This window comes from Manis javanica, chromosome 8 (assembly GCF_040802235.1).
Source record: "Manis javanica isolate MJ-LG chromosome 8, MJ_LKY, whole genome shotgun sequence".
Lineage (NCBI taxonomy): Eukaryota > Metazoa > Chordata > Mammalia > Pholidota > Manidae > Manis > Manis javanica.
In genome coordinates, this window is record NC_133163.1 from 67,109,807 (window position 1) to 67,125,478 (window position 15,672).

At 40.5% G+C, this 15,672-nt stretch overlaps 1 protein-coding gene across 1 annotated transcript; it reads right to left on the reverse strand.

Annotated features, from left to right (window-relative positions):
- Positions 1-1,225: 1,225 nt before the first annotated feature.
- COCH (cochlin) lies at positions 1,226-14,752 on the reverse strand. Its single transcript, XM_017643918.3, has 11 exons — positions 14,414-14,752; positions 14,284-14,328; positions 12,181-12,337; positions 11,282-11,415; positions 10,331-10,393; positions 9,615-9,659; positions 9,369-9,516; positions 6,884-6,987; positions 5,954-6,180; positions 5,294-5,810; positions 1,226-2,913 (listed from the first exon to the last, which is right to left on the reverse strand). Exons 1-11 carry the CDS (start codon positions 14,445-14,447, stop codon positions 2,738-2,740), a joined length of 1,650 nt encoding a protein of 549 aa, XP_017499407.1. The 5' UTR covers positions 14,448-14,752; the 3' UTR covers positions 1,226-2,737.
- Positions 14,753-15,672: the final 920 nt, after the last annotated feature.

The window sequence follows — 15,672 nt, forward strand, 5'->3', positions numbered from 1 at the left end:
TTATTTCCTTAGACATCCTATTACTTTATTAAATCTGAATTTCATTTAATAGTGTTGTCATTCCTGTCTGCCCATACTTGTTTCCACAAAAAAGTTCAACAGAGAATAAATTGCTTTATTCGTTAATTAAAAGTTGTCCTTACAAATGTTAAGTATTAATATTATGAAACTGTTCCTTCAACAAGGTAAATAACCTTTGAAGGTAATTGCAAGTGAATTAGAGTTAGAAAACTTAGGTGGCAAAATTGTTTGCTGCAAAAAAAAGAAATTTTTTTATGCTGTGTGTACATTGAGAATTTTTGTTATTTTACATAAAAATCCAAGTGGCAGTTTTAGTCATTGTGAATGAAACAAATTTTTCAGAAAATACTAGTTTTTTGGTTTTCTGAAGATTTAACTTAATGAACAAATTAAAGGGGTAATTTTCTCTTTCTCCTATGTTTTTTAAAAAGTAATTAAAAAGAAACTTTCCAAAGCTAGTATTTCTGGCAGCTATTCCAAACCAGTGCATTACTGTTTAACTTAAATGTGATTATCATCATGGCAATGCATAAACATTCACCTCTTTTGGAATGTATTAAAACTGAAATGAATAAAAATTAGTATATATGTTTATTTTTCTCCTACCTACCTTGGTTGTGTTTTTTTCTCTACAATATTAAACATGTGGAAGATACTGAAAGGATGCAAAAAGAATGTCTAATTTTTATTTGTGTGCTTCCATTTGTGACTTACAGGAAATTAGATTGGACTATAAATTGGTGCTTATATGTAATGTAATGTTAAAGAATATTTTTATATATGAACTTTAATGTGTTGGCTTTCACAGTAATCATATTCTCCCTTTTTCATATTTTATTCGTGTACTTATATTTCAAAGTAAATTATCCACCGAAGACCAGTATCTCATTTAACATGTTAAGGTTATAAATGGGCTGGCATTTTTGAAATAGGTATGCCTGCTAAAGTTGAATGACATTGTTTTAGAAATCTTACTCCATATTCTTTTGTTAACCCTTTGTTTTATGTTTACTTACCCAAAATAATTGATATTAACCTAATAAAGTGCTCATTTCTGCTTTCTTGCTGCTCTTTAAGTCAAAGTATGAGCCTCCCTGGCTGCCTCAGACGAATCAAAATCGTGTCCTTTATAAATGAAAAAAAATGTATTTTTAAGAGCACTAGTAATTAGAGGCTGGGTTTTCATGTAAGTTGAATTTTTTAAGGAGAGGTAGTTTCAGCTGACAATTTGTGGTCTATTTGTTGGGGGAAATCATGTCAAACTCCTTTTCGTTTAATTAAATGAAAATTCTTGTTGCATGAGTCAGTCATCTGCAGCTTTTTTTTTTTATAAGGGTGAGTGGCAGTTTATTATTCTCTTCTCATACTCCTGTGTGCCAAATGTTCCCTTAATATTGAAGGCAATTCAGTTCTGCCTCTCTATATACAGTCCTTAAATTTCTTTTACACAGGTCATAAAACTGTTAACCTAGAAGATGTACTGGAGTATATATGTAATATTTCAATCAGTTACCACCATCATGTCAGATAGGATTAGTGTGTGTGTGAAAGGAGATGGGGTATACAGGTGCTGTTTTTAGAGAAAATAGGACGGATAACAGCACCACTGAAGGGAAGTTCTTGGTGAGGTAATGATAGTTACATTAAGGGAGTTGTGATCACTTTTCTTAGGAACCAATATCACAAGCATGTTCAAGTAAAAATGTTACTTAGAAAGCATTTTTGTTGAACCAAGTAACCAAAAGTATCTACTGCCATTGAATCTGGTAGTCACTGTGTGTGATGCCCGGAAAGGAAGCATTCATAAGTAGGTGAATGAAAGACAAGGTCTTATTGCATGATTTTAAGAAAAAATTCAGATTGGGTCTTTCCACATGAAGTAGTGAATGTAGAATTTATACCGTGTCTTAGGGAGAGACACTTGGAATAATAAAAGGAAGGCAGCTTAGAATAAGTCACTAGCAGTTTTATTGCTTACATAGTTAAACTATAATGTCCCCCCGCCCCGCAGTTATTTGAAGCATGTGTTTTTTTTTTAAAGTTAGGTGTTTATTAAATGGTAAGTAAAAATGTACCAGTACACGGATGACTTTTTAGAGTACAATCCAAATATATCTATAAACATATAAAATTAAGATAAATAGAAAAATGCCAGGTAACCCTATTTTATTCAATGTGATATTTTAGTTATGTTACTATAAAAATACACTACAAAAGAAGCTTGATACCTAATTCCCTTCCATTTCATCAGTTTTTAGTATATTAACTTGATTTGACATCTACTTGGGTCAAAATATATTTGAACTAAGTTGAAGAGCTGTTTACTATTTTTCTCTTCATTTTCCTTCCATACTTAATAGAGAATGATTAGAGAAGGAATGGTGTTTTGGTCCTAAGTGTCAGATTCTTTTATTGAGCTATGGAATTTGTACATTTAGTGTGCATGGGTAGAACTCAATTAAGATTTTAATCCATACCGCCTCCTCTTTCTTGACTTTGTAAGGGTCATTATTACCATGAAGCCTCCACAGAATGTTTAACAATGAATTCTAACGTGTAATTATAAAGTAGTAGCTTTCAACGAATACTTGTTTAAAACAGCTGTCAGCATCTTTAATGTAATAGTTCTGTATGCTATATAGTATTTCAGTATTACAGAAAGCAACTTAAACATTATATAATTGCACTTTTTCTTTCAGTTGTCAAAATGTCACCATTATTGCTGGGATTCTAAGAAATCTCTACAGATGCCTCTGATTACATCAGACACAATTGGTTCTAATCCTGTGAACTCTCTTGTGAAGAAAGCATGTGACTCCTTTGGTTTAGAGGCCATATCTTTCAGGTCATCCAGAGGTGCCCAAGCCACACCAACAGAGAAGATGGTGACACCTACAATGAAATATTTTTAAGTGAATTCAAACCAAGTTATAGCTTAAATATAAAAATACATGTATATATTTTTCATAAATTAGTACATAGTTGCAGAGGAAACTGCCTAGCAATGTCTGAATTAAGTCTGTACCAAATAGCTAGGTAAGTTTTAGTAGTCATTGTGATGAGAATGACTAACAGGTTGGTCAAACCCAGAAGCTTTGGGATAAGTGTAGTTTACCCGCTAAACAAATCATAAGATCTTTGACTTAGAAAAAGACATGTGATAAAGTTGAATATCCATTCATGATAGAAGATATTAAGCTAAAAGTAAAGGGAAACGGACACCCTAACCTGATAAAACAAAACCAAAAAATACCAAACCAAACCCTACAGCAGGCATACTTACAGAAAAGGTGGAAACTTCCCTTCTGAGACTAGCATACAGGCTGCCTGCTATGATCAATTAATGATTATACTGTAGTCATAGCCAGTACAACAGCAAGAAAGAATGGTACAAAAGTTGGGATACATAAATTGGGGAAGTTTTCTAAGACTTAGGTTAACTGAGGAATTGTGACTAGTCCTCTGAATAATTGATAACTTTCTTCCATTTCAGTCTTTATATTACATGGGCAAAATGACTTATAAGAAATCGTCAGCCTTTAATCCCAAAGCAAAAAATGTTCTGGTGATAAAAATAGCCAAAGAGAAATGTCTATGAAGCTGGTATAGTTTCTTCCAGTTGCTTTGAGGCATTCCATCTGCATTCCCTTGAGCTATAAAAAGGCTTTTACTCCCAACTGTATGTCTTGGTTGGGGTGGTATTACATTAGCTTCATTCACCTCAATAACAACTGTAGAAGTACTGACTGAACAGATTCTGTAGACTACCATCTACTGAGTGAAATTACCCTTATATTTTGAGTTTCTGAAATAGTTACTCCACATCCCTAGCCCCAATCCAAGCCTTCATTACCCTTCTAGTGGTATACGGTGCTGAGTTCTAAGCACTGAAGATACAAATAAAACAACTAGGTGCTATAAAAGCTGCTTGAAACAACCTGATTTATCACCACCAGCCAATCTAAACTCTGGCAAAAGAGAAAAAGTCAAAATTTTTCCTTTCCCTCAATTCTCACTTCTAGCTCTGCATTCAAGCTTAGATTGTTAGCTCAGGCCCAGTATATAATTCTAGTTTTAAAAAGAAAAAAATGTGACCAAGCCCTGGAAGTCTACCCTGTTTTCTTTGCTATTACCAAATAACTTTCATGGAAATAGTGTGGCCCAACTTCCTACAGTTGAACTAGTCATATAAGGAAAATATTTTTGAATTAATATAGTTTATTTAGCTTTAGCCTGAGTCCAATCCTGTTATCCATAAATTAGCATTTTTTAAAAGAGTATGATGGCAAACAGGTTTTCAACATAGGCTTAGCTGCTGATGTATGAAATAAGCCAGATGTATAAAAATAAGCCAAGATATAACTTTTCTGTCCTACTTAGTAAAATGTATCAATTCTGTCCTACTTAAAAACTCAATATGTAAGTACATAAATGCATTAACAGGTGCTAATTGTATAAAAGGAAGATAGATGAAATCTTTAGGGATTAAGTAGGGAAAAGGCAGTGAAGAAGAGTATAGGAAAATGCAAGGCTGCTAATTCCCCCCTCCCAAGTTAGCGATATATTTTTTTTAAATATTGGATTCCATTAAGTTTTATCCCAGGAAAGGGAAGTTTTTGATGGCCTATTTGATCTCACATAATGTCTTCAGGAACTAGCTGCTGTTGCCAAAAGTAATATTAAGGTTGGGGTACAGGAAAAAAAACCCTTTTTATAACCGTGTGTTTTCATTATCTTAAGAAAAAAGTCACTAAAAAGGAAGCTTAGATGGAAGAGGATTAAAGTACTGGTGACCTGATTAGAAAACTCATGCCAGACTGAAAAATACCAAAAAAATGGGCGGGAGGGCACAAATGATCAAATGTTCACAGTAAATTGCTGCAAGCTGTGACTCGGGGGGATAGATTCCAAGCCAGCCCAAGGGAGGCAGGCACCTGTTAACATTTCTTTGACACATGAGAGTTCTCACAGCAATTCTTCCAACAGTACAGTGTTAGAGGAGTGTGGACTCTGCCAGACTCCCTGGGTTTGAATATTGGCCTAACCACACTGGCTTTGTGATTTAGGGGGGAAGTTTGTTTCCTGATCTGTAAAATGAGATTAGTGAGGCTGCTTTGACAATTAAGTCAGTTAATACTGGATAAAGCTCTTAGAACAATGACTGACACACTGTAGGTGCCTGTTCAACAAAATAAATGTTTAAGTTTATATTTACTCCTAAAATTCACTCAACACCCTCCTCAGTTCCCTTCCCAAAGGGCAAGGCCCTTACCTGCATCGTGCGCGGCCGCAGCAGGGCCTCTGACGTCATCGTAGGACTGCCCGTCTGTGACGATCACCAGGAAGTTCCTGTTGGGGCTGTTCCGCATGGGACCAAACACGTTTCCGATCGTGAAGGTGATGGCGTCCCCAGTAGCTGTTCCACCACTCATGTAGCGAATGTTTCTGAGGGCGGCCAGGACATTCTCTTTGGTGCTGTAGTCAGTAAAACTGAATTCTGTGCGCTGATCATAGGTGAACTGTACAGCAGATATCTTGGCACCAATGTCTGAGATTTCAAAAGTCTTGGCTATGTTAGAAACGAATTCAAGCATAAGGCGAAAATTACTGTCTCCTACACTGCTGGAGCCATCGATTAGAAACGCAATGTTCACTGAGTTATAACAGGTCTTGCTGCACATCATTTGCTCGTGAGTGCAGAGCTTCTGTACCAGAGGCTTTACATACTTTGTGGTGCCAAACCAGTTGGGCATGTGGTAAGAGAAGAAGCCATTACTCCGACAGACAGCCTGATGGGAGAGACATAAAAGATGTCCAAAGAGATCAAAAGTAGTTTCCTAAAGTTAGTCCAGATATGGGCCAGTCAGCACTATGCCTTGGGGTCCAAAGTTGAATCACTTCTGTTCATAGAAGACACTCCTCACCTCCTTACCTTGTCAACAAACGCAACATCCTGAACCATCCCCAGTTCTTCAGGAATAGGCTTGGCCACAGAAACTATAAATACATTGACACCAAACTCTCTGGCCACAATGCCTGCTTCCTCGATGTCATCAGAAGGCCAGCCATCAATAAACACCACCACCACTTTGGGGATCCCTTTTCTCACTCCAGTGTCTGCCGTGAAGAATTTCTGGGCAGTATGCTTCAAGGCCTTCCCTAGGTTTGAAAAAGAAACAAAATGGAACAGCACCACTGCTCAAATAACATTTCTATTTCCCTGTACCAACTTGATGCCACCAAGTTTATGAAGTTAACATATACTGAACTTGATTTATAATAGATGTATTAGATGGGAAAGCTTAATTATCAGGCCTATTTTTTGTCTTCACAGCCCACATTACTTCCCCCATCACCTCCCAGAAGCCTCACATTTCCTTTCTTACATCAATCACCAGTCAGAAACACAAAACTGACTCCCACTACTTTACCTGTGCTCCTGTCTAACCCCACTGTGATTGATTAGTACCTCGAAGGACTCACAAGAAGTCTCCCTCCAGAGGGTCCACAGTGATACTCTAGTCATTTCTGCCATGTCTGCACTCATTAGATAAGTCTGTTGATTTTTGCTTTTTTTAACATTCTAAACAAGTACTTCTCTAAAGTGACATCTTGCCCAAACCAATGTAAGGATTTTAATCACAATGCTTTTCCTAAAATAGGCAATATCAATTAACCCTTTGATATGTTTTCCATTATAAATTGAATATTGCAGGTGATCAAGTGCAGAACTAGCCAAGATTTTAGTACCACGAGGAAGGTTTTCACATCTGCTTATATAAAATGGCATAATGCTGTTTTACATGTTTAATCATCAATAACCCTCTCCTGCATCACATCCCAGGTGCCACAATATACTCACCTGTATTGGAATTACCCCCTCTGAAACCTACTTCCTTTATGGCAAACAAAACATCTTTGGCTGATGTAAAGTTTTTCAAGTAAAATTCTATTTTGGGATGTTCACTAAGTGGAAAAATGAAAAAATGTTATCCAGGGAAAATTGGAAAGGTAAAACAAACAAGCAACATCATATACCTTTAAAAAAAGTCTTTAATTGGACAATGCCCAAGTTTCTTTCTTAATCCCACAGTATACAGTCAACTAAGGCATTGCATCCTTACTTGAATTTTTAGGAATCTTTAAGAAACATAACAAAAATAATTGCTACCTTGAGGGTTACATTCTAGGTAATAGATACATATTGCATGTATAATCTCAATCATAACTCTACAAGGTAGAAACTATCCTTATTATATAAATGAAGAAACTGAGGCTTAGAGAATTTAGATAATTTGCCCAAGAAAACATAGCCAAATCTTAAATTCAGGTTTGTCTGGCTCTGAAGTCCATGCCTAAGCTAAATGAGACACTTGAACCAGGCTTGGCTCCTGGCGCTGGGCTTCACGGAAATCTGCAGAGTTGGGTACCAGATAGTAGGAAGGCAGCTGGGTGTGAGGCCCCAGTGGGGGCCCTAGGAGCAATGAATAGTCTAGATCTATTAACCCAGGCCTCTGGTCAGAAGAGGCCATTTCAGTGACACTAAGGCCAACATTTTAAAAAATGAGAAAAGTTCTAAGGGAACAAATTAGAAATTATTACAATATTGAATTTTTCCTATAATAAAGATATTTTCACTTGCCAATCTTAAAATTATATTGTAAGAGATTTGGATTTTCTGTATTTTATAGTAAAAGAATTTCAGTTCACTTTTTTAATTACTCTGTTCATTAAAGACCATGTTGAGTAAAAAAAGCACAGTTTGTTGTGCCTAGTTCTGAGGTAAGGCAGTATTTCATAAGTGCAAAATTTTAAGATCTTAGCATTGTCAGTTGCCATTAAGTCAAGATTTTTGAGGGGCAAGTATAGCACTGACTTTTTCTGCATACCTGGTGGTACAATTTCTGTATACTTGGTGAAATGTTAGGTCATAAAATCAGATTTCAAGGGTTGATAACCTTTTGACTTCTATGGTCATTTTTCTATCCAAAAAAATGATTTATGAGATTTAGTCTTATTTTTGCATCCTTAATGATATATTGTTACTTTGCTTAATTTTAAACTCCTGATAGAGTTTATCTATTTTAATGTTCTTTCTAAAAACTATAAACCAGGAAGCTAGTCTTTATGCAAATCTTTGTATTTACTCTGTACAAAGTAAGTGTAGATTTCATCTGGAAAAAGAATTGGATAAAAATAACAGAGAAGAAAAGTACTGAGGGGAATTTGCCCTATGGGATGTTAAAATGTACAATAAAGCAACAAAGTCAAAGCATTTTAGAAAAGATCTAATAAGAACATATGGACCAAAGAAGCAGACTTGCTTCTTTTAATAAAACTTGTAATAAAATTGATGCCACAAATCAATGGAATAAGAAGTTCACTTTTTTATAAAGGTGTGGGACAAATGGTTAAACTATGTAGAAAACAGTTTAATTCTTACACTAAAATATTCTAAGTTCAGAACTAATTATAAAAAATTATTTTAAAAATGACAAAAAAAGAAATATAAGTTAATATTTATAATAGTAGTGGTAACATCCTCACACCCTGCTGATAGCAGTTTAAACTGGATCAACTTTCTAAAAAGTAATTTAATTCTTTATATCAGAAGCCTTAGAAATGTTAGAACCCTTTGACCCAATCTCACTTCTAGAAATCTAGCCTAATGAACTAATCAGAGATGGCGCAAAGATGACATAAGGCTGTTCATCACAGTGTGATGTGTAATGGTGAAAAACAATAGAAGTATGGTTAAATAATCATGCAAAGGAACATAATGAAATATCATTTTCTGAAGAATATTTGTGATATGATAAAATGTGCAGAATACCAAAGGATGAAGAAACAGAATGTAAGACATTTTTCTAGTCTTGAGTTTTTGGAAAAAATACACACATATGTTTAGTCACATATTTTCTTAAAACACTGAGAAGAAATAAAACATTTTACAGTGATTGTCTCTGGGGGATATATTTGGGAAATTTCTTTGTGCTTTATATGTCTTCAACCATTCTATAAGGAGCATATTGTAATATCTTAAAAGCCATCAGTAAATATTATTTTTAGATGAGTAAAATAAAAGGTCAAGCTTCATATCTCCAAATGAAGAAATATGGAAAGAGTTTAAAAGAATAATGACAGAATAGGAAGGAGGAATAGACATATCACTGCTGCTTCCTTCAGCAAAGAGAAATTAAAAATTGAGCAGAGGAGATATGCAAAGGTAATTCGTATGAGCAACAAGACTTTTTGTACTGTGATGAATGTACCACTAAAAGGAGAGATCATTTGCCATCAATTAAGACATCACTCAAGTCTTCTCCCATTTTTAACAAGGTCAGTACCTGGTTTGAACAAGGCCCACGTGTGGTCCTTCTGTTCCAATCCCCAACATTAGAGCCACTTTTCCAACAAAATTCTTCTGCAGATTAAATCGGCGCTGCCCAATATTAAAACTTCCATCGATGAGAAATGCAATGTCTGCTTTACAGTCTGTGAACACCCAAACAGGTCTTTCCATTAGTGGTTTCAAGAGGAGGGATGGAGGGAGGGAGAATGCTCTTTTCCCAAGTGAATATGTGCACTTTTACCTTTGTTGCCAGCTTTCTTCTCAGGTGTTTTCTTTAGTCGTTTCCCTGTAACAAAGGAAGCACTTGGCATTAGCAAAAGGAAGACAGTTCCATGGCAAGAAGCCCACATAGGGAGCAGCTCATGATGAGTGTCATTCTTGAAAAGACTTTTTTTGGAAAATTAATTTCCCCATAACTTTCTGGACTGAGGAAGCAATGCTCCAACAAAGGAAACAAGCCAGTCCTGAGGCAGGCGTGCATATTTGATATGCTTCCCATCCAGAACTTTGATTTCCCAGACTCGACAGTTGAGGCAGGACTGGACACTCAGATTCTAATGCTCTTAATTTCTCTGACTTTAAAATTGCTACAGTCTTAGAAAAGGAGTTCCCTGGTTATTTCTTTTAAAAGACACATACTAATTCTTTTTATTCATATGATAATTGCAAATAGAAAGTTTATGCTACTTTGACTAGTTTGTAGACATAGTTTATCAAATCAGGGAGAAATGGTAGGATTTCAAGAGAATGTTTGATAGCAGAGTTTATACTTGAAAACAAGCACAATAGGGAATTTGAAATATACCTATGTAATATACCAGTAAATTTAAGATATTTGCTTTGTATTTCTTTAACATCAAAAATTTTTAAGAAAGTTTCTATCAACAACACATATATTTATACCTTCCAAATGCTGAGCCAGGCTAGGAGATAAGAGATAGGTTCCATATTGCATACCTGTTGGGGGGTGTGCTGTGGACACTGCTCGGCCTGTGGCTTCCTGGGTACCACTTCTGCCTTCTGTTAAAAATAAATAGAAGACATTTGCAGAGTAAAACAACAAAGCAAAACTGAAGGAACAAAATAGCAGCAGACTCACAGACTCCAAGAAGGGACTAGCAGTTACCAAAGGGGAGGGGTGGGGGAGGATGGGTGGGGAGGGAGCTAGAAGGGGATTGAGGGATATTATGATTAGAGCACATGATCTGTGTGGGGTCACGGGGAAGACAGTGTAGCACAGAGAAGACAAGTAGGGACTCTGTGGCATTTTACTATGCTGATGGGCAGTTGACTGCAATGGGGTATGGGAGAGGACTTGATAATATGGGTGAATGTAGTAACCACATTGTTTTTCTTGTGAAACCTTAATAAGAGGGTATTTCAATGATAACTTAATAAAAAATAGAAATAAAAAATAAAGAGAAGACTATCTCTTCTTTCTTTGCCATCAAAGCATACATAATAAATTTAATTTAGTGTTCTAGAGGATAATAAATAGACTGATGGCATTTGCAGGGGTAATTGCTGCATGCTAGTTTCAAAGAACCAAAACATAGTCTTACCTATTTTATTTTAAAAGGATCACCAAAAAATGAATTCACATTCATTCACTTTTTTTTTCATTTAGTATTATTTGGTAAATGTCAGGGCATTCTGATTGCAGACAATGCAAGTTTCTCTTGTCATCTTCTGACAGCAAGATTATTCTTGCCCCAATCACCCAAGTTTAGCTTGAATGGGTCCTCAGCCCCTGGGGCCCCCTGACTAACCAATAGTTGACCCTTTCGGTCTTTACCACAAGTTTTTCCATCAGAGTCAAAGAAGTTGGGCTGAGAAAAGCAGAAAACTTTTTTTTTTTGTGGGGAGGCAATAGTTACACAAAAGTAAGAACAATGTAACTGTACCTACTGGTCACTGTGAAAGATGCAGACCATCTGGAAAGCATTTGAGACTGGATGCCGTTGGCAACTACTGAGGAATAGTTTTCTCTGCCTGGTAGGCTATAGATTCGCACAGGTCCCCCTGAGAGGCTCATTACTCCCCTGTAGCACAAGAGTAACAACAGAGAAGGTTAACAGGGCTTTTCAGGGGCTGAAAATAGTTCACTGGGGAAGCCATGCTGCCAGCCTTTTTAGAAACTCGCTTACATGGTTACAAACCCTGCCTGGGGAAATGGTTTTGTGCTGCGAATTTCTTAAATGTTGATAAGAACATACTTACAGTATATCTTGTTCCCTACAGGTCAAAGATTCAGAGTTAAGAGCACTAAACAAGTTTCTTAGTTTTCTGAGGTATTTTACATGTCTTTGGACTTCATCACACTGACCATTCTCCTGTAGGACAGGAGAGTGGTGATGAATATGGGCTCCTGCGCAGACCTGGGCTTTTGGTCCCAGCTCTGGCACTTCCTAACAATGGTGACTTTGGGCAAATACCTGGCAACTGTCTGAGTGCAGTTTAATCTCATCTGTATAATGGAGCACACTTGTACTTACTTTATACAGTGATAGATGTGTCATGGAAGGCAAGACAATGGCTGCCACATGTAAAAACTCAGTAATGAATTACAGGATTAGGAATGTGTTAGCTTTCAAGAAATGATGCAATTCACCTTTTGTCAACTTTGTGTACTTGGTGTTTTAAAAACATCCAGGAAAATCTTTAAAATGTACCCATTTATGATGGCCAAAATTAGCACCAAAGGAAAGAAAAGATGTGTGTGTTTGGCAGGTGGTGGGGAGGTCCAGATGGCTAAGGAAGCAATAATCATGCTTGCAGTTCTCTCTCCTTGGCATTCTTGGGCTTACCCGTGGACAGCAGCACCACAGATGCTCGATACAGAGGCATATACTGCGTTCCCAAACACAGAGAATTCCTCAGGAGGGCAGTCCCCTGGGCAAAGGACATCTGCTTTCTCTTTTCTGATGTCCAGGCCTCTAGTAAAGCAGGTGATAGCAATGGGAACTGAAGAGAAACAGGGAAATGTAATAATCATTTTTAGGACTTTTAGGTGAGTGGTGGTGGTTGGGGAACTAGGATATGAGATTGAAGTTTAACTTCCCTAAATTTCTATACTTCTTCTTAAGACTATTAATTTGTGTACTGTTCCACACCATTCCAGATTTTAGCAAGCCAAAAATCATTTTTTCAATTTAATCTAGTCCTCAGTCCCTATAAAGTCTAATAAAAGAATTTTCTCAGTTCTTACCAGTTTGAAAATACATCAATGGATATATATCAGAACTAGAAAAATTACTCATTTGCCATCTATCCATTCATTTTAGAAATAGAAACATATCAATTCTGATGACAACTGTGTACATAGTTGCCTGAAGTGAAGACATTACTTCCGGATTAAGCCTGTGAGGAACATTTTTCAAAGACATGCACAAACATAAGTTGTCCTTTGCTTTAGAGGACCATTTATACCAGTTTTCCTCCAAATGCAGTGCCTAAAAATGACACCTTGATTTAAGCTTCACTTTATAGAATGTCATTTAGCTGGACCATTCATTTTACAGATTAAGAAATTACAGTCATGGGGTTAATTTGCCCCAGGTTACACAGTCCAAGGAACATTCCGTATCTCCTATAGGACAGGAAACAGGGAAGCTAGTCCCTTCAAAATAAAGTACTTTTATCTGAATTGAACCTGGTTATTTCTGCTCTGGATCTGTCCAGAAAGATGTATCAGGTAATGAATGTATTTTTAGAAAGCACTGCTAATATTCTTAAGTTTTACATGGTCAACTCAAATACTAATGAAAGTTTTTACTACAATAGATGTTTGGTAGAGACAAGCCCCTTGGCAACATGTAACAAGGTAACATGATACAACTTATTAATTCGTCAATTTACTGTGAATAGTATCCAAACATTTTTGAAACAGATGTTAACTTAAAACAAAACACAAACTTTTCCCCCGGTACAGAGTCATGCTGTCTGGCCGTACTGCCGCAGCAAGCAGCCTGCTTCTAACGAGGGAGGACTCTCTTCTAAGAGCCCCCTGTGTTGGGCTGACTCTAGTACATGCCAGGTACAATAGGTGATTCCTTGGCTCTGAAACACCCTAGACTGCTGCGGAAGGTAAAATCCTTAACAAGAACAGTATCCTCATACCTATGAGCCTCATATCTGTTATCAAACAGCCTTAATCCTTCTGCCCATTTTCGGTGGCGTTAGAGGCGCGGCCTTTAGCTGCCAGCACCGACTTCAGCGAGTGTGGGGGTTGAAGTGGGCGTGAATATGGCCCCGGATACTGACCCTCATTTCTTGTTTCAAGGAAAACAGAATGGATTTTGGAAATTTGCCTTTTATATCATAGAAAACACACTAAGCCACACACCCGTAACTTGGACTTCTGTCGAACAAACTCTATAGACTCTCTCGACTATGAAATGGGCACACAAACGCTGCTCTTCCTGGGGGTCACTCTTGGAAACAGAACCAGGGGGTCAAAGTGGGACGGCGACGTAAAGCTCTCTTGCGTTTCTGTCTTTCTGTTTCTCCGCCAGCTCGAAGTCGGTCTGGAGGCTTCTCCCTGACCCCCAGCGCCGCAGAACCCGTGCCCCTCCGTGGGGCTCACGAATACCCCTGCCTCGACCTTCCTCCGCTGCGGCTCCCTTCGGGGGTGGGGTGAGGGTGGGAACGACCTCCCCCTCGCCGCGGGAAGAACGTCCCCTCAGGCCCCCAGGGGACCCCTCGCCGGGGAGGACTGGGTAAGCCAGAGGAGCTCAGCACTACGAAGGGATGCAGGTGCGCCAGGCAGCCGCTCCAACCTTCGCGCCCTCCGCCCGGTCCCCGGGCCACAGTTCGGGCTCGATCCGAGGGCGCTTCTACCCGCCGGCCCGCTGCTCCTCCCACCGCCTGGCCGGAGCCCAGCCCTGCCGACCCGGGACCCCGCAGCTCACCGGCTCCCTCGCTGCCCGCGGGCTCCGGCAGCAGCAGACAGACACCTGCAAAGAGAGGGCAGCACGAAGGCTGGCTCCAGCCTCCTCCCCGCGTCGGAGGGGAAGGCGGCGGGGAGGGGCGCGTACCCACCGAGGTAGAGAACGGGGATCCAGGCTGCAGACATGGTAGTCGAGGGGCTGGCTGCTCAGACCTGCGAGAGAGGGAGAACGCAGGCGAGGCTCCGCACACACCGCGCCCGCCCGCCCCAGAGACGGTGCACCGCTAGCGAGCGAGGAGACCGAGAGACCACTGCCCCTGAGCGGGCGCCCCTCTCGCCTGGAGGCGACGTCCCGGCTGTAGACCGAGCCAAACCCAGATCGGTGTGCAAGTCGGGACCGGGCCCGCGGGGGCAACGTGGAGACAGACACGGAAAGGAGCCAGATGCCCGGGGATCCACCAGAGTCGGGACCGCCCGGCTGCGTGGAGTGCGGGCGCGGAGCTCCCGCCGCCGCTATAAAGGCCCGGGCGCTCCGCCCCTCCGCCCCTCCGCCACCCCGCCGCCTCCGCCCGCGGCGCGCGGCCCGGCCACCTGCGGAGGCGCGAGGCCGCGGTGGGAGTCCTGGGGCTGCGACGAGAACGGGGCGGGGACGCGCGGGGTAAGACCGAGCCAACAGCGCCCGGCGCGCGGGCTGGAGCTGCGCCCCGCGGGGTGGGGGCTGCCCAACGGGCCGCGTCCGCGCCGAGCCGCCCGGCGCACCGGGCTGGGAGGAGGCCCGCCGCGACTCCGGGAGCTGCTGGTCCACCCGTCCACCCGGCCCCAGAGCAAAACTCCCCGACTTGGTGCTTCCGTTGGGAGAGTTCCTACTTCTAAAGTAAAAGCAACCTGGGTGCCTGCGGGAAACCCGGTCCGCTGATGGGTTACTCCGTGGACCTTAGCGCTGCAGCCCTCCGACTTGGTCTGCGGGAGCCGGAGCTTTCCCGCGGGCTCCTTCCTCGTGCCGGGTAGGGTCGCGCTTGAGGAGGCCCGGAGCCCTCGCCACAGCTGCCTCTTCCCTAGATCAGGGGATGCATGCTCGGTTGCCGCCCGAATTCCCTGCCCTGGCGCCTGCTGTGACTGCGCAGACTCTCGGGTTCGGTGCTGGGTTCCCACTCCTCCCACCCTAATGACTTTTTACAGGTGGAAATGGCAGAAAGCGCGGAATTCATAGGGAGTGTGACAGACAAGTGACCTGCGTGGCAGCTCAGGAATCTCCCGCAGACCCAGAGGAGGTGACACGACGTCGTGGTTTGGTTTTTGTTTTTCAGCTTTATGTAGTCCAAATAATAGGATTTCACTTAGGTTCAGTCACCAATCATTTAATGCCATAAAATCCTTCCATTTCAAGTGTACAATTCCATGGTTGTTGGTG